This window comes from Hippoglossus stenolepis, chromosome 3, assembly GCF_022539355.2.
Source record: "Hippoglossus stenolepis isolate QCI-W04-F060 chromosome 3, HSTE1.2, whole genome shotgun sequence".
In the NCBI taxonomy this organism is placed as follows: Eukaryota; Metazoa; Chordata; class Actinopteri; order Pleuronectiformes; family Pleuronectidae; genus Hippoglossus; species Hippoglossus stenolepis.
Window position 1 is genome coordinate 4926681 of NC_061485.1, and position 21011 is coordinate 4947691.

The 21011-nt window shown below is 45.7% G+C and overlaps 1 protein-coding gene across 8 annotated transcripts; it reads left to right on the forward strand.

Moving 5' to 3' along the window:
* The first annotated feature begins 34 nt into the window (after positions 1 to 34).
* tasora (transcription activation suppressor a) lies at positions 35 to 21001 on the forward strand. Of its 8 annotated transcripts, XM_035151512.2 has the most exons (30): positions 35 to 368; positions 2324 to 2469; positions 2842 to 2934; positions 3133 to 3205; positions 3350 to 3441; positions 3692 to 3823; positions 4006 to 4115; positions 4378 to 4409; positions 4568 to 4673; positions 4944 to 5047; positions 5495 to 5598; positions 5964 to 6036; positions 6308 to 6382; positions 6606 to 6799; positions 7029 to 7481; positions 7632 to 7821; positions 8742 to 8870; positions 9140 to 9276; positions 9679 to 9841; positions 10117 to 10575; positions 10739 to 12126; positions 12253 to 12375; positions 12763 to 12922; positions 13201 to 13309; positions 13712 to 13890; positions 13975 to 14124; positions 15894 to 15953; positions 18171 to 18232; positions 18344 to 18364; positions 18808 to 18941. In XM_035151512.2, the coding sequence occupies exons 1-28, from the start codon at positions 44 to 46 to the stop codon at positions 18209 to 18211; spliced, it is 5400 nt and encodes a 1799-aa protein (XP_035007403.2). In that variant the 5' UTR covers positions 35 to 43; the 3' UTR covers positions 18212 to 18232; positions 18344 to 18364; positions 18808 to 18941. The 8 variants fall into 8 exon arrangements, with proteins under 8 accessions (XP_035007403.2, XP_047195206.1, XP_035007405.2 ...); XM_047339250.1 differs by lacking the exons at positions 18171 to 18232; positions 18344 to 18364 and adding an exon at positions 20194 to 21001 and having other exon boundaries at positions 18808 to 19534; XM_035151514.2 differs by lacking the exon at positions 15894 to 15953.
* The last annotated feature ends 10 nt before the right edge of the window (positions 21002 to 21011 follow it).

Consider the following 21011-nt stretch of genomic DNA (forward strand, 5'->3'; position numbering starts at 1 on the left):
GACGGTGAGGGAGTAGCAGTCCGGAGGAGGACAGGACCCCGCCATGGACGACAGCCTGGCCCGGAGGCCGGCAGCCCGGCCGCGGAGGCTGTCTGCTGCCGCCGCGGACTCCGGAGCTAACGTTAGCCTGCAAGATGGCGAGGTGACCGAGGGGATCGAGGTGCAGCCCGCCAGAGAAGCACCGACGGCAGCGGACAGACCGGGCGCTGCTGCTGCTGCTTCTGCCGCCGCCGCCGCCGCCGCCGCTGCTGCTGCTGCCGGGGTCACGGAGAGGAGGAGCTCGGCTCCGCAGGTGGTGGTTCACCAGAGGCATATGCCGATGGAGCCCAAGAAGTTCCAGATACCGAGGAAAGCCAGGGAAACGAGAGGTGAGCTCCTCCCGCAGCCACATCACAGCAGACACGAGTCCCGCACATTCAACTGAACATTTTACTTTAACGTTAACTCGTTTATTTTGAATTTCCGCCTCAGTCGTTTCCCTGAGGTGCTCGCGAAGTGGCACAGCAACTGACAGGTTCCATTATCGGACGGCTAAACACCATTTCCTCATTGGATTTGCTGTTAAATATTCCGCATTTTTTACATATTCATCAACACGACTCGTGAGCGTTACGCCCCGGTGCCTAATGGAGATCACCGCGAATCACTAACGACGACGTTAAGTGTAACTGGCAACGGTTTTTGACGATGCTAGCTAGCGGTTAGCTTAACTGACGTAAATAACCGTGTTTATCGTCCGTGCGTCGCTGCTCCGCTTTGTCGTGGCTTTCACGTGGAAGTGACTTTTATCTCCGGGTCAGAAAGATGCGTCTCACCTGTTTGTTAGGGTGAGAAAGTGTGAGACCACATGAGGGCGGCCTCGGTTTGTTTACATGGGAGTGGGAGTGTGGGAGTGGGAGTGGGACTCTGTGTGTGCGTGTGCGTGTGCGCGTCTGTGTGTGTTTTCATGGCACTATTTATAATCAATATGGCAGCAACCCCATGCATTAAATCCATCAACAAACTACAGGAGCCCTCTTACACACTCGTGTGTCATATTCATGCCTGATTTTTTTATTTCTTTTATCAAGATCCATGAACTATTCTCTGAGAAATCAACGAAAACCAATATCAACAAGTTAAGAAGAGTGTAAAAGATTCTGCGGGGCCTCTTCCCTGATTCAAACCGAATCCTTGCGCCAAATTTCGTCGAGATCCGCCCTGCAGTTTTTTTTTTTTTTGTGATCTTACTTTAAAACAGACAAACCGAAAATCAAACCCACCCACAAACAAAACAGGCAGATGTGAAAACCTCCTTGTCGGAGATAATGAAAAGCACACGGGGGTCGAACTTGGTACTTTTCACCGTGGCCTCGTTGTTGAGCTGTGTGCGGTGGAATATTTGAATATTTGAATATATGTCCCGTTCAACCTCCCGGCAAAGTAACCGGAGAGACTCAAGACTTGAGTTCAATGATTAACTGAACTTCAGACAAGTACAAATATTGAGGACACACATTTACACAACAGAAAACATTAAACTGGTTTAAACCGCAGTGTTTTCTGTCCCGTTGTCGATGCTGCAGAGTATCAACCGAATCATCTCGGTAATTACAGATATTTAAGTTTGAATCAGTACAAATAACCGCATTTTATCTTAGATTTCTGACCTTGTAAGTTACAGTAAAGGGCCACAGACACATTTTAAAGTTGTGAGTCTTTCTCAGGTGTTGGCTGCGGCAGCTGCTGCCTCAGTCTCCTGAGAATCGGCCACATTAGGCACAAACACTGCTCCTGTTTTAATTGAGGAGGAACAACTGCTGCTTGTGTTTGTTCCCCAGCTGCTGGAACCCTGTGTTTGGGTGTGTCTCACCTGAGAGGTGCTGAATGCTTCATAAAGGACCGTTTGTATTGGGACAGTTATTGCACAGTGTGGTTTCTGATGAAGTTGGAAGATGGTAGCTTACTAACTTTTATAATGAAGTCAGTTGTGCTGGTGTCTGATGGGTCTGTGGCACTGTATTGTATCTGAAACATGTCCGAAACATCTCCTTTCTTTTCTTCTCATGTTTTGTTTTTGTTGTATTTTTGTTCACTGGAGGATGAACCCGAACAATCAGTCTGTCTGTCTTCCTTTGTGACTTGTATATGTACTAGAAATATACAGTCCTGTTTCTCACAGTACAGTATTAGTCCTAAATGCATCTGTTGCTCAGTTTGTCCAACACTGCCTGTGTGCAGACAAGGGATTTGTTTGTATTAACTCTAAAGTAGAGATGTTCCGATACCTTTTGTCCCTTTCTGAATGATTATTCATTGACCTTCATTGTTGTCTTTCTTTCAGCTCTCTTCCGAGATGTCTCCACTGAGTCCCGGGAGTTCGAAGACATGGTGAACATCCTGACCTCTAGTTACTTCGACACTGGCTCCGCTGGCTGCTTCACCTACTGCAAACCTCGCCTGGTCTACAGCGAGCTGCCGGAGAAAGAGGTGAGAGCTGGGCGTGTGGAGGGCTTGAGGAAATGCTCTCCGTTTACTACTTAAATATGTAATTTGAGCAATTGTTAATATTTTCAGCTGTCATCTACATTTGGTGGCGTTTGCTGTACTTCAAATAATTTGGAGGCCTGTGACAGAGCCGGAGGTTATGATGATGAAGTAGAGCTCGTACGATACGTATCTTTAGGGCAGATGTAGATACGGTAAAAATGTGGGATGCTGATAGTGTTGAAATCTTTAAACTCAGGCTTTAAACTATCTCCTAAGCCTGGGGTTTGATCAAGTATGGTTTATAGACATTATTTTATATTAGAGGTAGGATTGAATCAAATGTAAATTTTGCTTTGTTCATGCGTGTTTCAGTTTGTGGAGAAGAGGAGGGAGATGAAGATGGACGGGAGGACGGACACGGAGCTGGAGGAGAGTTACGGTTTCATGTTGGTTGAGGCTCCAAAGGTGAGATTAACGCTGAGTCGCTGCTTTTTTTTTGTCTAATTGGAAAACAAGAGGTTTTAAATGAGCTAAACACAGACGGTAACGTGGATGAATTTATGGTAAACTGGGACTGGGATCAATTGAAGAATTATTATTTGATGAGCCTTATCCTTAATAATGTTATTGATTGTTGTTTTTTTTATAATTTGTTCGTTGTAGGTGCACCAGCTCTGTGAGAGTGGTCTGTGTGTGAGTCAGAGCTGGATCACAGTGCTGGGAAACCCCAGTAAAGGTAAGAGTGGGCAGATACACACTTTTAACTCTTTCCATCTGTTTCTTGTTCAGTCTGACATGAAAGGAGAGCTCATACATGTTGCACACAAACTTGATTATTGGAAAGAAAACGACCTGTGTTCTTATTATTGTCTGTCTGCAGGAGTGTATCTGTCCAGGTACTCAGACCTGCTTCAGATTAACCCGTTCACCCCGGGAGCCACAGGGGAGATCATCATCTTCAAAGTGATGAAGGTAAATTAGTAGTTACCGTCATCACCAGTCTGTCACCTTAAGGAAACATAATGTTACCAATGATGTTGAACACATGGACATGACCAAGAACGTGTAATATCGTATAACAATAGTTAACGATATGTGACACAGCCCGACTCTGCTGGAGCTAAAGCTCTGGTTGGTTTAATATATTTGTGCTTGCACTCTGTGATAATATATGAAAATTAAACGTTTTCAAAGGTTGAATTGTCTCTAATTTTGGTTTCAGGGAAAAGTGAAGAGTATCTATGAAAACATGAAGAACATTCTAGATCCAACACCTCGCTTCGACAGCCACATCTTCAAGAACGCCAGCAAAGTCACCTCACTCACGTCCTACCGCGCCTTCGAATTCACGCAGGTAAGTAAACATCTACACGCTCAGTACAGTCTTGCAGAAACATGTGTATTTCATGTTTGGATCAAGTTGTGTTGAAAAGTTAGGGACATTAGATCATTTTGCTCAGTTAACATATTTCTATAGTTTTTCTTCAGGAACATGAAACATGACTTTTGACCTTTTCATGATGTTGTTTATTCCAGCATTACTTCTATGAGTATTCCTTCGATGAATTGCGGCAGCGACCTCGCCAGGTTTGTCCATATGCCGTCGTCTCCCTCCTGTTCAAAGGAAAGGACACTCCCCTTCTGAGGTATGCACATCTGGATATAAGAACAGTCATGGGTTATTCCAACATGTCAGCTTTAATGACACTCAACGCCAAAAGTGAAAAATTAACACCAAATAAGCCAATGCAGAGATCTGTGGACCGATCGGGGAAATCCCTGAAAACGTAATCCTCTGGAATGTAGAGGTCTTAGAATAAACAGTACTAGTGTCTGTTTTGTTGATCTTTCTGATCTCAGCACTAGATTTCTGAAATGACCGTTTCTCTGTCTGTTGTGTTTGAACAGGATGAACAGTCAGACTTCAGAGGGGAGCAAAGGTGAGCACTGGTCCCTGTTTCCTATTCAGTTCAGCTCCAATATCGGACATGATGACAAGTCTTCATTTTTACTGTCTTGCCTTGAACCTGCTACTAATGACCCTCTCTCTCTCTCGCTCTCTCTCTCGCTCTCTCATTCGCTTTAATTACTCTCTCAGAGCGAGCTCAGTTCACAGTGTGGACCGGAGATCTGGTGCAAGGCGACCGGGTTCTCTTCCAGATCTCCCTTCGCTCCTTTTCGCCGCCCTTCCTGCCCCACAGACTGTGAGTACTGTGTTAAATGGAGTCGGCTCAGCGAGTGTGACAATGTTTCAGAGCTCCACTCAACACACCGATAGACTCAGTTTATTCTCAACATGAAAAACATTCAAACATGAAGAAAAAGCCTAATGCTTTCTCCAGAAAACATTCCCAACAGTACAAATGTAAAAATTGTGTCAAATTTTTGAAAAAGGGGTTCGTCTCTGTTATACTTTGACCTCCTCCGATCTCAAAATGATTCTCTGTGTGTGTCTCGCCATGTGTCTCCTTCAGACCAGAGAAGTTGAAAATCGGTTGTGTGATGAGACTTGACCAGGTGACCAAGCTCCTCCCCTCCAGCCTGTTCTCCTACCACCTCTACAGCAGCAGCCAGGAAGGTGACGTCACATGAACCCTCAGACTGATGACACGTCACACACCAGACTGCAGCTGATGTTTTAGACTGAACTCTAATTTTGTGTTGACGTCACATATTTTTAAAATGAAGTAAAAAAGTAGAGCTGAAAGAATTCTTTCAGCTCTACTTTTTACTACTTGTGTACACATAGGACATCAAATATTCTTTCAGTAGAAAATAAAGCTTTCAAAACAAAGCAGAGAAACTCGGATTACAACACAGCTGTTCATGATGCCATTTCTCAGTCAATATATCTTTATATAGAACATAGCTGTTGACATTAAAGATTAAATTAAAATCTTGTATATATCACTTTTTTAAAAGTGTAAAAAGAAGAACGTGTTTCATTGCCATTTGCATTGTTAGTGTTGTCTGATTGTTAGTAACATCAAACTGAATTTATGACCTTGTGTGTGTCTGTGTGTAGTTGTGGAGGACGGACATTGCTGCAGTCTTCTCGAGGTGGTTGACAAAAGTCGGTCAACGACCAACGTGACGAAACTCCTGCAGGAGCTGGAGATGACGAGAGTGGTGGGTTGTGCTTACTCTCATATTGAACCTCACTTAATTTAGCTGAGTGCATTGGTTGCTGATACATTAGAGTGTAGCTGCACTCTAGAGAAGGAGCAGGATCAAATGTAAGATCTTCATTCACTAATTCTATATTTTTCCACTTGCCTCTACTTCGATATTATTTCCAATCATTGTTTATCTTCTGTCGAGATGGATTTTTGGGGGCAATGCTGATATTTTGTGTGCGATCTATTTCAGTAGAGAGGTAAAGAACAACGAAGGAGGGAAGAGAAGGGGAAACAAAGCAAAAGGAAAGAAAGTGTGGCAGCACAAAGGAAGTTAGACAAGAACTGTTGAATAAGAGTCGTCTGCTCTCTGCGCAGGTTCTGGTGACGCCACTTACCGAGCGAGGATTTCTCTTTCTACTCTCCAGTGTTCAGATGGCCTCACCTCCTGGTATGTGATGGGACAGATTGGGTGTAATGGTAAAATATGTAGAGGATAATCTTTGGCCAAAGATTGTCGATGTTTGATAATAATCTCATGTGACTTTGTCATATTTAAAAAGGATTTAACATATAACAACATGTTGCATCTATTTAAAAGTCCTTTTACAGACACATAACACAGGAAGAAAACGTCTTCAGAAAATAAGACAGAAATAGGGAAAAAAAATACAAATGGTGGAAAATCTGCTCCTCAGTGGATGATGTTTTTGTGTTTGCAGAGCGAGAAGGGAACTGGAAGAGGTGTCTTCAGGCCTTGTTTGTTTTTCCTGAGTCAAGAGACGTGGCCAAATCCAGTGAGTAACACAGGGACGGATGAGTGTGATTCATTTTCTATTCAGTGATCCATTATCTATTGTTTTGATGGCTCATTTAAGACTGTTAATATAACTTATTCGGATTAGTGCAGCTTTAACAACCATAAAAGAATCAACACTTACTTTAAGTACAAACTGAAGCCTTGACTTGAAAATGCTCACCTTCATTTAAATATTGTTGTTTTCTTATTTCTTCCCATAGCATCAAGGTGGGCCTCCTCTGCCCATGATGCCTCAGTGTCGATGTCTTGTGCCACAGTGATGCCGCGTCTGAGTACGTTTATCCCAGCGTTGCATCACGCCCTCGTCAAAACCCGTGCTAACCCCGCTCCCGAGCTGTCTGCCGGCGTGGAGCGCCAGGCAAAAGACTACCTCATTGGCCTGAATGACGGAAAGGTGCAGCCAACAACTCTTTCAACTGAAACGCTCTCATCTCTGTTTGTATTTTTGTTTTCCCATGTGACTTTGACATGCTCTTAACTCTGGGCATCTACCTGAAATTCCCTAGTAACATATCTGGTGTCAGATCAGGTTGGGGTTGGGGCTCTGTTCGGGCCAGTTACGTTTTTCCACGCCAAACTGTCAAAACCTTTTCTTCATGGATTTTTCGGTCTTCACCCTCCAGGTTCGGCAGTACCCCATGGGCGAATACGACTCCAACCAAGATGAGCAAGAAAAGGATTTTCCCGCTCCCAAACACCACAAGGTGAACATGGACTACTATCTGCGCTCCTACCTGCACAACCCTGCCCTCTACCTGCTGTCAGTGGCCCGGGCCAGGCAGGTGGTGGAGGCGCACTGTGGCCCCGAGGAGCCACAGCAGGTGAGGCCCAGGAAGAGCTGTGCAGGCCAGAGAGAGTCGACGGGCTGTGCAGGCCAGAGAGAGTCGACGGGCTGTGCAGGCCAGAGAGAGTCGACGGGCTGTGCAGGCCAGAGAGAGTCGACGGGATGTGCAGGCCAGAGAGAGTCGACGGGATGTGCAGGCCAGAGAGAGTCGACGGGCTGTGCAGGCCAGAGAGAGTCGACGGGGAAGGAGGTGACAAGCAACTCCAGAGACGGACATTCCAACACTAAGAAGGTGAAAATGGACATCATGGTGATCATAAATAGTATAAGATTATTAGATATGTAAGTTATACGTTAGTAGTTAGTGTGATGTAATGAGGATGATTTAGAAATACTAGATTATTGTCATGATGGCCTGAAATGTTTGTTCTTTGCCACTTAGTTGCAGCAGCTCGTAGACCTGGTTTTGACCTGTAAGAGGAACGCAGAGAATGAGGTGAAGAGGGAGGAAGGAGCAGAGGGATCGCTGAAGGCACCGGGGAGGAAGAGGAGGCTGGAGCAGCAGGCGGCAGCGAGGGCCCTTAAATTCCTGAAGGCAACTCAGGAACCTGGAAGAGATTCCAAGATTCCAGGTGAGGAAACGTCGAGGCTCAGGAGGTGGAGGTGGTTGTCCACTAATCACAGGGTTAGTGATTCCATTGCTGGATCCTCCTGTTCACATATTTAGCTGTAACGTACGAGTCCTTGGGCAAGTTACTGAACCCCAAACTGCAATAGTCTGAATCTGATGGATGAAGGAGGATCAAATTATCAAGAGCTTTGCATTTCCAGACCAGTTCCCATTTTCAATCGGGTCTGGATATGGTTCATTTTCTAATTCCAAGGGGCGTTATCAACTCTCGCAGATCAGAGCTGTGACCAATCAGAGCAAGGCAACTGGACGTAGTGCAGAGAGACAGAAAAATATAAAACCCTTGGATTGTGCCTGGGTTGATAAACATCACTCAAGTCAGCTGATTTCTTTTTGCTGTATTTTCCTTTCTCATTCAGACTCAGACTCCGTTATGTTTTTCTTCTTTTCCAAAAACATATAAAATTCTTCTTAGCGGTTGAAGTGGAAAGGTCTACCCTCAATATTAAATACATTTATGCAGAATAAATCTTATATTAAATATTAAATCATAATTTTGGCTCCAACACTCATCATATCAACAGGACCCCATTTTACATAAAAAGAAGTGAATAATCAGGGTTTGGTCGGATTTAGTCAAAGTCAGAAACAGTTGTGTATTTGTAAAATCAGAAATGATTGTTCCCAAGAATCTGACCACAAGTGACTCAATCCACTAAAAGTGAAGGAAAGAAGATTATGAAAGTGTGTCGCAGCTCAAGAGTTGAAAACTTAATAAAATCATTATTATTTATTATTATAATGTGTGAAACTTTTTGTTTTAAATGATGATGTATAAATGATTTTCGATTTCGACTGACCACAGCTCATGGATTGTTTGTTCTTATGTATGTTTTCCTTCTTTCTGCTTTTGGCTCCCAGTCGACGGAAGCCAGGTGCCTGCCTCTCCTGACTCTCTTACATCTGTGATTGGTTCAGTGGGTTTGAGAGACGTTGATCTGAGAGAAGATGGATCTGAGCTTGCTGCCAAACTTCTCATGCTGCTGACAGGTGACTGGATGTTGAGACTTCCTGTTTGACAGCACACACCAACTACTGTATAACACATGGAAGCTTCAGCTTGTCATTCAATTCTTTTGTTCAGCCAATATTTGTAATCTGAAAAATAACCCATTTCTTTTCCAGTAGCAGTTAAACGTTCACATCCCGTTTCATTTGCCCATGTCTCAATAAATAACCTGAAGGAGCTTGTAGGACATCGTGATGACAACATTAAGATCTAAGAAAAACAAATCTTTCGTTTCTTTGCTCACTGACAGGCCTCAAACAGTCTGCCAGGGGCCTGGTCAGTCAGGAGGAGGGGCCGAGGGAATCCTCTCCGTTTGATAGGCTGGCCACTAAGCTGGGCCTGCCCACCAACTGTGACATTGACCTGAGGAAGCAGGAAGAGCTGGAGGTAAGAGACAAACTTAATATCAACCTGCGTTCCTCAGAAACTCTGTGTGTTTCCACCTCAGGGACCAGGATATGATTTGGGTTCTGTAGATTCCCTGCTGATGGGGTAGCGTTTGGGACTGCACTTGCAAAGCAGTCAATCCTGATCAACAGCATCACAAATTGAATCTCCCCCACGTTGGGAGATTCAACCTGTCGTTCCAGTTCATATGAGCTTGCTGTAGCTGTTGATTTTTCACACGTCCGGAGTCTGATTTGTCGGATCTTCCCGGGTCTTCAGACCGTGTTGGTAACGCTGGCATTCAACAATCTGAAGGAACCTTTTTAGTTTCAATAAGTTCTTAAGACTAAAGTTTCTTGGCAGATCTCAGCTAACAAAGTGTGTGTTTGTGTGTGTGTGCAGGAGCAGACTGCGGGCAGCGTCAGCAGTCTGGAGGGATTCAGTCCGAGCTCGCACAGCGGGGAGATGAATCACCGTGGAGGACGAGGTCTGGGGAGAGGAGCAGGAGTATACGAGGATGACGAGGAAGAGGGGGAGATCCCATGGGTCCTCATCCCCATAACAGGTCAGTCTGACTCAGGGAATTTGTGACTTATACACATTTTGATACCTTAAGTTTTGTGTTTGACATATGTTCTGTTTCCCTGGTCCCAGTTTAGTTCAAGTATTTTTTACTCTGCCCAGTACTCAGGAATATGGCAACAAATATCAGATCACTATGTAACTGTAACTTTTTAAATGGTAGGTGAATTGTACTGTGTCAAGATCGTTTGCCATTCTACCATAATTAGTGATGGTTATGAAATAGCAAGTTCAATTAACTCTTAACTCTGTGTGCAGGTCTGTGTTCAGATCGCTACTCTCAGAGAGACAGAAACCTCCCTCAGGATCCTCGCTTTCAGCACCTCTCGATGGCAACAAGCATCACCACGACGACCAAACCCCCCGGGAAGACCCCCGCCCCGTCTCCTGAGCCGAGCCCCCCTCCCTTCCCCTCTCAATGCCCATCACCTGACCCCAGCCCTCCCCCTTCACCTTCCCAATGCCCGTCTCCAGAGCCCAGTCCCCCTCTCTCGCCGTCTCAATGCCCCTCCCCGGAGCTCAGCCCCCCCACTTCTCCCTCTCAATGCCCATCTCTGCAGCCTCCACAATCTACTTCCCAGCGTACGTCCCCTTCCCCCTCCCCGTCCCGGTGCCAGTCCCAGTCCCCAGAGCCTATGGAGCACATCCCACCTAACAAGGGCGACAGTGGTGCTAATGAGGAGCGTCTAGCCCCCACAGCCCCCAGAGAGTTTAAAGGTAATCTCAGCCAACTGGAGTTTGGTGTCTACTTCTCGAATGTTAGACAAAATTTGAAAATGTCATTGTATTGTTTGCGCAACCAGTAGCTGATAGTGCACCGACTTAGTTTTTGACCTCTGCGTGATAAACACATTATTGAAGTTAGGCTTGTTTCCTGCAGGAATGTCCTGGGACAGACGAGAGAAGAATGAAGAGCCATCTGTTCCTCCAGCTCCAGAGAGGAGGACAAGCTCCTCGCCACCACTCTCTGTGAAGGAGTATGCAGACGGGGAAATGCAGGAGATGACGGAGAGAGGTGCAGTGATTCCAGTCGAGGAGAAAGAAAGTCAACCGGTTGAAAAAGTGCAAAAACAAAGGGAAGAAAAAGCCCCAGAGTGTAAACGAGGTGGGGAAGAGGTGGGAGATATGGAACATGAGGTAGCGAGTGAAAAGAAACAAAAGGGAGAGGTGAAGGAAATGGTAGGTGGCCCTTCTCCGTCCGTGTCCTCACCTCCTACACGTCCTCTCAGAGATATTGACAGCATAGTGGACAAACATCTTGGCAACTTCTCCTCCGAGATGCAGCTCCTCCTGCAGGAGAAGAGCATTCACTACAGCTTCCCACAGTCCCCTCACTCCACCTCGAACACAGAAACCACCGCACCTCCACACACACTCCCACACACTTTGACATCTCAGTTTTCAGAGTATGTGTCTTTCTACAACCCCTGTCCCCCTGTGAACGACTACGTTAGCTCTCTAAAGGACGGCATTAACAGCATGTTAGTTGAGTTTGGTGGCAGCAGGCGGAGCCACAATGCCGACACCAGCCGGACCAATAGTGACATGTTGGCTAGCACTGTGAGCGCTTTTGTGGCCAGCATCCGAGCAGCTAATACAAAAACAGGCAGCGATGATGAGGCGTCGGCTCCCGGCGGTGAACTGAGCGCTGCTTATCCCAGCTCTTCAGTCAGTCAAACTCCTGCACTCTCCAGAGGAGGTGAAGTGTGGCAGCCAGATGCAACCAGACAGTTTCCTGATGCAACAAACAGCAGGAATTCTCCATCTTCTAATGTCACTTTATCAACTCCTACCTCTGCCTCTGGTTCTGTTTACAAGTCTACCGACACCACCGACTGCCATCCTCCCTCAGACAAGTTGTCCCAGTCCCACTGGAAACCACTGCAAAGTCCCACTTCAGAGATCAACAGAACAGGAGCTCAAGATATCAGACTAACACAAGACAGAAACTTCAGGATCATACATCGTGCGACTGATGTAGAAGCCGGGAGAAGTGTCACAGGGTTGAACTCTAACTTGACTCCCCCGGGCTCCAGCAGTGTTTCTCGGCCCTTACTTGAACCTCCACTTCCTGCCGAGCCGGTCTCCAACTCGGCCTCTGTTTCCGCCTTCGCTGCCCCAACCACAGCGCTGAGCTCCTTGATCAACCAGCTGCAGCCAGAGGTGTTCAGCAGTCTGGTGAAGATCATCAAAGATGTCAAAAAGAAATCGCTGCAGTTCTACCTCCACAGCACAGAGGAGAGGGACCCGCTCCTAGAAGACATCAAGGTAACTATTATAATTACTACAGTAATCAATATCTAGCTTTTCTTTGATCAAGTAATTTGTTGATTTACTATATTTTTGTGAATATGTGTTTATAGTTTAGTATGTGTGTGTTCTGTTATTTTACAGGAACACCTGTTGAAGCAGGGAAACGTGGACCAGAGTCCTGTGGCCTTTCTGAACCACGAAAACCCCGACAACCGACTGCTGGTCATCATCAAGAACAAAGACATCGCTGGACACATACACAAGGTGCCTCTGACTGATGAGTGTAAAAACTGGTTCTGTTCTGTTCCTTCCTGAATGTCAGAGGCAGTTAACAGATCCAGATCTTGTATGAAAAGAAGTTACAACTGATGAGTATGTTCAGCTTCTGTCTTCCTGCGTTGTTAACCTGGAGAACTCTGCAGATCAGCTGCTCTGTAACTGCTCAGTTCTGTAACTGCAGGTCGACAGTAAATTCTGTGTTGTTTGGTTGTTTGTTAACCTTCCTCTGACTTGACACTGTAACTGCAGGTTGTTTGCTCTGTTGGGCGTTTTTACACCTAATAGTCCGGACCAAGGTTGCAATGAGCTGATGACAGCGGGCAGCCTCCATGTTTGTCGTAATCAGGACGTGTGTGTTTGTGCACCCATCAGATCCCAAACCTGGTTTCTCTGAAGCGACGGCCCTCTGTTGTGTTTGTGGGGATCGATACACTGGGCGACATCAGGAACAACAGCTACAATGAGCTCTTTGTTTCGGGAGGATGCATCGTTTCAGATGAGATGATCCTCAACCCCGACTTCATCAGTCATGGTACGTCAGCCTTTTAAATTCAATGACAGGAGCCAGCTAAATGTTTCTTTAAGGTTATTTTAATATAAATCTTTCTGCATGTTTTTTTTTTTTTTAATCGTACTATTCTCGCCCATTAGTCTTGACACGTCTTTATTCATTGCTAGAAATTCCGTAATATTTTGCAAAACATTGATCAATATTTTTGTCGATTATTAGACAAATGCATTAGTGGCAGTGGATTTGCTCTCTGTATTTATTTCTTAAGGATTTGTTGGTAATGAGATGTTGATCTGCAGGTCAGCTGGCTGAGCTGCTGCGGCTCCTGGAGCAGCACAGCTCTCTGGAGAGTGTCTGGAAGTGGAAGGTTCACTGCAAAACCCACAAGAAACTGAAAGAACAAGCCAGGTACTGATACTGGGCCCACACAAGATGATGTCGACACAGTAACACAACAGACAGATGAATACACAAATGCATTCACAGCCACATTCTTGTTTCTTGCTCAGTTTTTTGTTTAAATGTAAAAAAAAATTTAGGATCTCTGTAAACTGGTCTTGTCCTGTATTTGCTTCAATATCAATCTGGTTTGAAAATGACACTGGACCAACCCCAATGCCACCTCGTGACAATCCCCTGGCACCTGTAGAGTTTCCTGTTTACCAGCCTTTAGAATAAGAACAGCTAACCTTGTATATATTTCATTCTGTAGTTTGAATGCGCTCTGACTTTTAAAGCCGGTACTGTTTGGAAATTCAGAGAGGAAAGTTGGTCTTTTAATGTGTGGGCGTGTGTTTGTTTGGTTGTAAGGTTCAGTAGAGAGGCAGCCAACGTACTCGACCTTCTCTCAGCCTATCAGAAGCGGCAAATTGTTGAGTTCCTTCCATATCATCACTGCGACATGATGAACCATCAGTCACCCGACCTGGACTGTCTTATCGAGCTCCAGGCCCGCTACACACAGTACCGACACACAATCTTCCTGACCGGTACGTTCCAGCACTGACAACACTCCCACACCACAGACTCAGTGGTTTATTCCTCATCTGAACGTCCTTGTTTCCTTTACTCAGAGCATTGTCACGAGAAGTTACCTGCCTACTCCAGTGGAGGCGTCATCGTGGCTGGTATCGAAGAACTTCTGCACAACTTCACCAGACTGGTCGGTTGCCATGACATCAAGGACAAGCAACCAGCCAAGGACGTTCTGCTGGCAAACAAAGGTCAGTTGTGGTATTTGAATTAGATGGAAAATAAAATAAAAAACTTACTTGCCTTCACTCTCTATTTAAATGTCTGCCTGCAGTGGCAGTTAAACATCCTATTGCTTGCAGACGATGGCTTTTGCAAATGAAAATCAAATTTGATCCACTTCTTTTCGACACAAAGAAAACCAAGAGTTTATTTCTGATTGATTGCTAACGGACAAACTGGGAGTAAACCCATGGGTTAGTGTAGATGGAGAGATATCGGGATACAGCATGGTTACAGTACGTTGAGAAATACTCCACAAGGATACCATCTCCTCTCCTTCTCCAACTGTCACTGGGGTTGACCACACAAAGCTTCCCACTACCAGCAGGTAGAACCTATGTCAGAAGAAATTACGTCACTATTAGATAGAACAGGAAGACTGTACCCTGACAGTGTTACTAAAAATGTTCTTTCAAATTAGCTCCCCCTCTTCTTAGTGTGTTACTGAATCCATTGGACAAGGTTTTCCTCCCCCTGTATTTACCTGGGTCACCATTTCTCTTCTTAGACAAAAAAACACACTAACACTTTTCAGGTCGTACCAGACCATAATGCATTGCGTTAGGGGGGTGAAATGCATTGTGGAAGATGTATTTTATTTGGGTCATTTGTTAGAATGAAAACAACACTGATGGTAGCTCAAAACATTCCCTGATGAGCCACTAGCCAAGGTTCAGGGGGAGAGACATGTTTGAGGAGCAGTAAAAGTCAGCGACTGTCTTTGTTGTGATAGTTTCTCTCTGACGTGTCACACAGCTCGGGGCCGAGTCGGGGCCGAGTCGTGGCTGAACACAAGCACTCATAGATGAAGGGTGCAGCACCTTTCTCTGCATCTCAGAAAAGCTTGGTAACGCCATATCTGAAGTGTGTATTCATCCTAGTTTTGATAGTGTGTCTCTGTGGTTGTATCCTATTTCGGAGTATTTACTGTATTGCTTGTAACAACAATTATGATATAACTATGTTTTTACTATTACAAAATGTGTTACTGTGTTTTCCCATGGCCATGGTACCTCAGTTTCATCTGAGGGAGGTTCCATTACTCCTTCTCTTGCTTTGTGGAGAAGATCACAAGATGCTGTTAAGCTTTTGTGGTTGTTTTTTAATGTATTCAGCCAGCCAGAGCTTCTTGTTTCTGGTTTCCCTTGCTCTTGCTGTGCTGTTAAACTGGACATCTTTGGTGCTTTGGGGGGGGGACTCTTTCATTCTTCTGACTACAATTTCTTGTTGGACCTGGCTGGGTTTGAATATTTGGGTGGGTTTTGCTGGGAAGTTATATCAAGGCTGTAGGGCTGGTACTTTATCCTGTCACGATTATAATGACAAATGTAATCCTACTACTTTCTTTACTCTTTCCTTCACTGTCTTGTCTGGATCTTAACCTCTGATTTGAGGTGGACTACGTGTATGGCACCGCTTTTTCACCAGGAGATATTTGTTTTTCATTTTGTCTGTCGCGTGTTAGTAGCTTGCAGCGAGTCCAGCGGGGGATCCCCTGCTGTGGTCACACACCGAATTCTCCTGAATTTCTACGGACTTTATATTATGAGGCCAGGTGGAGAAAGTTTGCAGAAACTGCAGAGGCTCTCACTCGGACATTTGTGTCCACTCATGCACCTCCTCCAGAGAAATACAGGGTACCTGCAGAGGTTAATGCATGTGTGGAAGCAGCTTTAGTAACACTAGCTTTCACCAATTCTTACCAGTCAAACTAATTAAGGACCCATGTTTTTATCAGGTTTCAACCCACCTTGTTCTACTGTTGTACTTGAGAGAACCTCACCAAGACGGAACATGGGTGAGTTACGTCTTGAATTACAAGGACTACCATGCTACCTCCTGTCAGCTGGTTGGATTGTAAAGGCTTTAAGCATTGTACCAGGGGGAGCGAGGATGAGCACCGTCCAAGTTTCTCTAAACACCAGATTAAACAAAACTAATAACACAGTGAAACTGGTGTGTCTGAGGTCTCCTCTCCTAGAATCTGCTGGTGTCTGATGGAAAGCCCTGAGGAAGGTATTCTCCTTAATCGAGGCTGAACCTGGACACTGGCTCCTCCCATAATAACTCTATTCCCTCTCTTATTGGGCATAGATTTGCATATCTGACATATTGAAGAATTGATGGATAACAAGGGGCCGTACCTGTTTTCTTTAGGTCACAAACAAACAATTCATCACACACATGCAACGATCAGCTCTCAGATGTCCCCTCAGTATCTGGGTCAAAGCAGTCACTGCCATTCTCTTCCTTTCTCTCTCTCCCTGTGTGTTCTCTTGTGGGGCAGAATGCAGTCTTGATCTGTGCTCCCTTCTCACAACGGTAAGCCAGAAGATAATGGCAGCGAACAACAGCAGCAACCCATGTGTTGAATTACATAACTTGATGCCCCTTGGTATAAGAGAGTTGGTAAGTCAACTTAAATTTACTTCATTCCAGATGATGTTTTAACAAAAACCCTTAAGGGGCTTAGGAGTTAAGTAAGGCTTGCCTTCTCGATACCATACTGTTAATCAGACACAGTCAAAGGACTCATTTATTTGTAGAAAAAATTTAAATTGTGATCACCATCATCCTTAGTCTTAGATTTTTGTGATAATACAAGAAAGAATTAATAGGGACAATGAACTAGGACTTAAGCCTGGGTTCCATTTGGGACTAAGGTGTGGTCATCTAATCAAACACCCTGCAGACGCCCAACTGGGTTTGAGGTTTGTCCAGGTCACTAATTTGCTGCCTTGCCCCTAGACCGGCACCAGGGACGGAGACCAACCTCCCCCTGCAAGCAACCAAGACTCTTCCTGCACCTGCCTCACTCCCCAACTGCTTACCAGTCCTCTGGCCAACAGTACCAAGGGACAAGGGGGAGAGGAACAAGGCAACAGCTCAGTGGATCCCAGCCCAGAACAAGGACTACATAGACCTGAAAGACAGGAACATGTGGTGCCCAATGGACAAACTGACAACTACTCTAAACTGATCCAAGTACTTGGCACCATTGATGAATCCGAGTCGCACTCCGCTCGGCCTGTGCCTCCTCAACACTCGACTCGCTTGCAGCTGTATAATCGCCAATGTCAGAAATTCAGGGACAGGCAACTTTTAGACCCCAAGGTTTGGATGGACATCTACTATTCCAGACCAGGCAGGGTACCAAACCACCAGCCGTACCTTCATCTTGGGGAACGGTATCGGGAGCTCCGGGCCACCAGCACTGTTGCTTTTGCTAGTTCTGCTCGCCACCGCTCTAATCGGTGGAGGGTGGCCTGTGGAGTGACTTGCTACAACCACCCTGAAGGACCTTGGTGCGAAATCCAGTCCCAGGATGGGACCCAGATCTGCATTCTTGCAGCTCTCCCCATGTCAGACACCCCTCGAACTGTCGTTTAACTCCCTGCGCAGATCTCTCGGCACCCCCCCTCTCTTTTCCCCACCCTGAACCTTCATCACTGACCCCCTCCACCTGATAGGAGATATGACTCACCTTGGCAAAATCCAAGAGAGGGTATTTGGGGAGAGAACATACAAGGGGAGCAAAAGAAGGAGAGAAAGAGGAGGAGCACTGACGGCTTCACAGACTGGAAAGTCATTTGAGAGCTTTTATTTATATGTTGTATGTGAATTATCAACTGTTGAAGTCTCTTGTTAAAAGACGATGGCCACTGCCAGATGCTGTTTTTTAGTTGTCAGTGATTTTTCAGACTTTTTATATTTTTCAGATCACATGAAAAGCAAATGCAATAGTAAAATTAACATAATCTGTATCATGAGCCTGTGTACACACAGAATACATGTTCGTTATCATGTGATGAGACTAATCGCGTCGATCACTGTTTAAAAGACGATGTAACTCTGAGAGGAGAATTTTTAAGGAAGATTTCAGTGTAGAAGGAACAGGGATGAAAATGACTAAGAATTATCGGTTTCTAAATCATCTTATCAAATTATTTTCTGACTATTTGTTCACTTTGCTGAATAAAACAAAGAAAACTGACCTGACTTTTTTGTGACACAGAATTCTGTCATCTTTTCGGTCCGGTCTCTTCATTTCCCTAAGGCTTCTCCAGCTACTTTTCAGTAAGACCTCTCGCTTTCTAACAACTTTCTCAACTATTAGATATGTTTAGAATAGTTCAGACTTGAGCCATCGTAGTGACTCAAGTGGTGTAACCTTGTGTTGTGTTACAGGAAAATCATAGGATCATCAAAGTGGGTAGAACTTGTTGTCTGGGATCGATGTTTCATGGCAATACATTGAACGGTTTGAGTGACGTGTGATAATGGTCGACTGACAGACTGACATTGCATCGCTGTGCTAATACATCATCATACAGCAGAGCCAGATATTTCATCTTTTTACTCCACCCATTTAACAACCTGAACTAAAAAGACGTCAAAAGCCATCATTCTGCTTTCTCTCCCCTCGTTCTACTGTCCCTCAGTTCCTCTTGTCTCCTCTCCTTTTGTCCTCTCCCGTTTCCCTCTCTTCGTTCTGCTGTCTCTTCCCCCTTGTCTGCCATCTCTCCCCAAAGTCTACACTGTCTCTTCTACTCCCTTTCATCCTACTTCCTCTACCTCTGTTCCTGTTTCTCTCCTCACCAGTTGCTCTCCTGCATCTTGCTGCTTCTCTGACTGCTCTCCTCCGTCCTCAGGTCCTGGCTGGCTGCTGAGTCCCGGTGACTCTGTACGCTCACCCTCTATCTTCCCAGAGCACATTCCTCCCCTGTCCTCCAGCGAGCCACCCAAGCATCTCATGCAGCAGCCGAGCTCCGGCCTCATCGCGCTCCATCATCCCACCGACCAGCTCGTCCCAGACACCTCCTTTAAGGATGGCGGGCCTCCACCTTCGGACACAGACTTTGAGGTTCTTAGTCAGGCCATCTCCCAGCTGCGGGCTGAGCGTCAGGCGCAGCTGCTGCAGCAGCGGCTGGAGTGCCAGGAAAGACTCCTTTCCAATTCTCTTCACAGAGGTAGCGGTCACGCCACTCCTCCTGTTGGTCTCGGCGGTCTCTTTGAGTCCGTCCAGCCCACTCCAGGCAGGAAGGCTGTGGCAGACACTCATTCCACACTGCAGCCGGGGATTGAGAGGAGGCAGGACAGAGGGGAGCCTCCCACAGAGGGACAGAGGAGGGGAAGAGCTCTGGGAGGAGGAGTTGGATTCTTGGGAGTAAAGTCGGATCCCAGGATCAGTGACGCTTCTACCTCTTCATCCAATAATAGCGCAGCTGCAGTGACGGGACCAAATGGCCAGACTGACCCAACCAGCGCAGAGAGAGAACAAGCAGATCAACGAGGTGAACCAGCATTTTCCAAAGCAGCTAAACATGGTGCTGCCGCCTCCAGTACCTTCTCCTGTCCTGTGGAGGGCGACAGATCAAGGTTCGTACATTTACATTTGATTACTACTCATTTGTTGGTTTAAACTAGTGTGGGAGCAATAAAGTACGACAACTTTGTGGAACCATTATACTTCAGGTGTACACTTTGGTGAGTGTGATGTCATTTCTTGGGGAATTAGCAAAACCTAATGACGTCATTGCAAGCATGCAATGTGATGAGGCCTTAGCTTTCAGAGGAAAAAAATGATTCATGTTCTTGATATTATAGTTTTATATTTTAGATCGATTTATCAGGATCACGAAAAACTATTTCCTGTGACCGTTTACGGGACGTCCACTTTCAGATGGTTAACGATGCGTTTGCACAATGTTAGTTGTGATGTCAACAAGCGATGTCACATCTAAAGACTCAAAATATACAACAAGCTTTTGGTGGAAAATAAATGACCAGAAAACAGAGTAAAGAATCAACTGTTGTGTTACCACGGCCTCATCAACCGTTTTGAACATTAACAGTTTAGAATATAAAAGTGAAGTGAAGCCTCCTTCAGTGTTGCTTGGTTTAGTTTAATTCACGTTGTGCAGAGTCAGAGGTTCTCAAAAGATCCTGTTGTTTTTCAGGGAGGATTTATTGCTCATTCATTTCCTGCAGTGTGTCTCTTTGCTGCTGCTGAACTTCATCGTGTTTTCTCTCTGTAGAGACGCGCTCTCAGGCCAGGAGCAGCCAATAAGTGCAGAGGGAGCACTTACTAGAACCAGCACAGCCAGTGACACTGAGGTATCCGGAAGTGTGACCATGGCAACAGGCCAGGAGGACAATTCAAATCCTGCTCTACTGCAACAGATCCAGCAGCACCAACAGCTTTTGCAGCTGAGTAGGTTGAACCTACAACCACTATCCCACAGCCGGCGGCAGCAGCCGTGGGGCAGGGGCGTCCTGCAGCCCCGCTTCCTGCCTCAAATCCCCAGCCAGCACTTCTCTGCGGGGCCAACGCTGAGGCCCCTGCCTGCCCTGGGGAGGACCATGGGCCTCCTAGGGCCCACACCTACCTGGCCCGGGGGCGTGGTCTGGGGCTTCCCTCAGGCTCCCCCTCGTCCTGCACTGCTGGGGGCTTACCACAACCCTGCAGCTCAGGGCAACAGCAGGTACAGGGGGGGGCAGAGAGGAGGCTTTAACGGGATGTAGCTGAGTCACCAGCTGATGGACCCAGGTGACCTGCTCCTGTAACCTCCGCCCACCTGCTGCAGCTCATGAAGCGCACTTAACTTAAAGAAATACTGTAAAGGACTAAGATGGACAGACTGTCGTACATGTCTTCCAGTGGACCGTCTTTCTGTCGTGTAAAAAGTACTTTTTTTGTTCTGAATGTTTGGTTAGTTAGTCTGGGAGCTGTTTGTGTTTAGATGTGTTTAGTAAGTGACTCTAAATGACTAGTTTTAACTTAAAAATCATGTGTTTTTTTTACATCAGAGATTTTTTGTATTAAACTTGGGTGCATGAACCAGAGTTTGCTTCC

Bases quoted from the DNA above. Each gene is read 5' to 3' on its own strand.
- tasora (XM_047339250.1), top strand. From the start codon at position 44: ATGGACGACAGCCTGGCCCGGAGGCCGGCAGCCCGGCCGCGGAGGCTG. The intron at 3,442-3,691 runs GTAAATTAGTAG...TTTTGGTTTCAG, and splicing joins TCATCTTCAAAGTGATGAAG to GGAAAAGTGAAGAGTATCTA. The intron at 6,037-6,307 runs GTATGTGATGGG...TTGTGTTTGCAG, and splicing joins TCAGATGGCCTCACCTCCTG to AGCGAGAAGGGAACTGGAAG.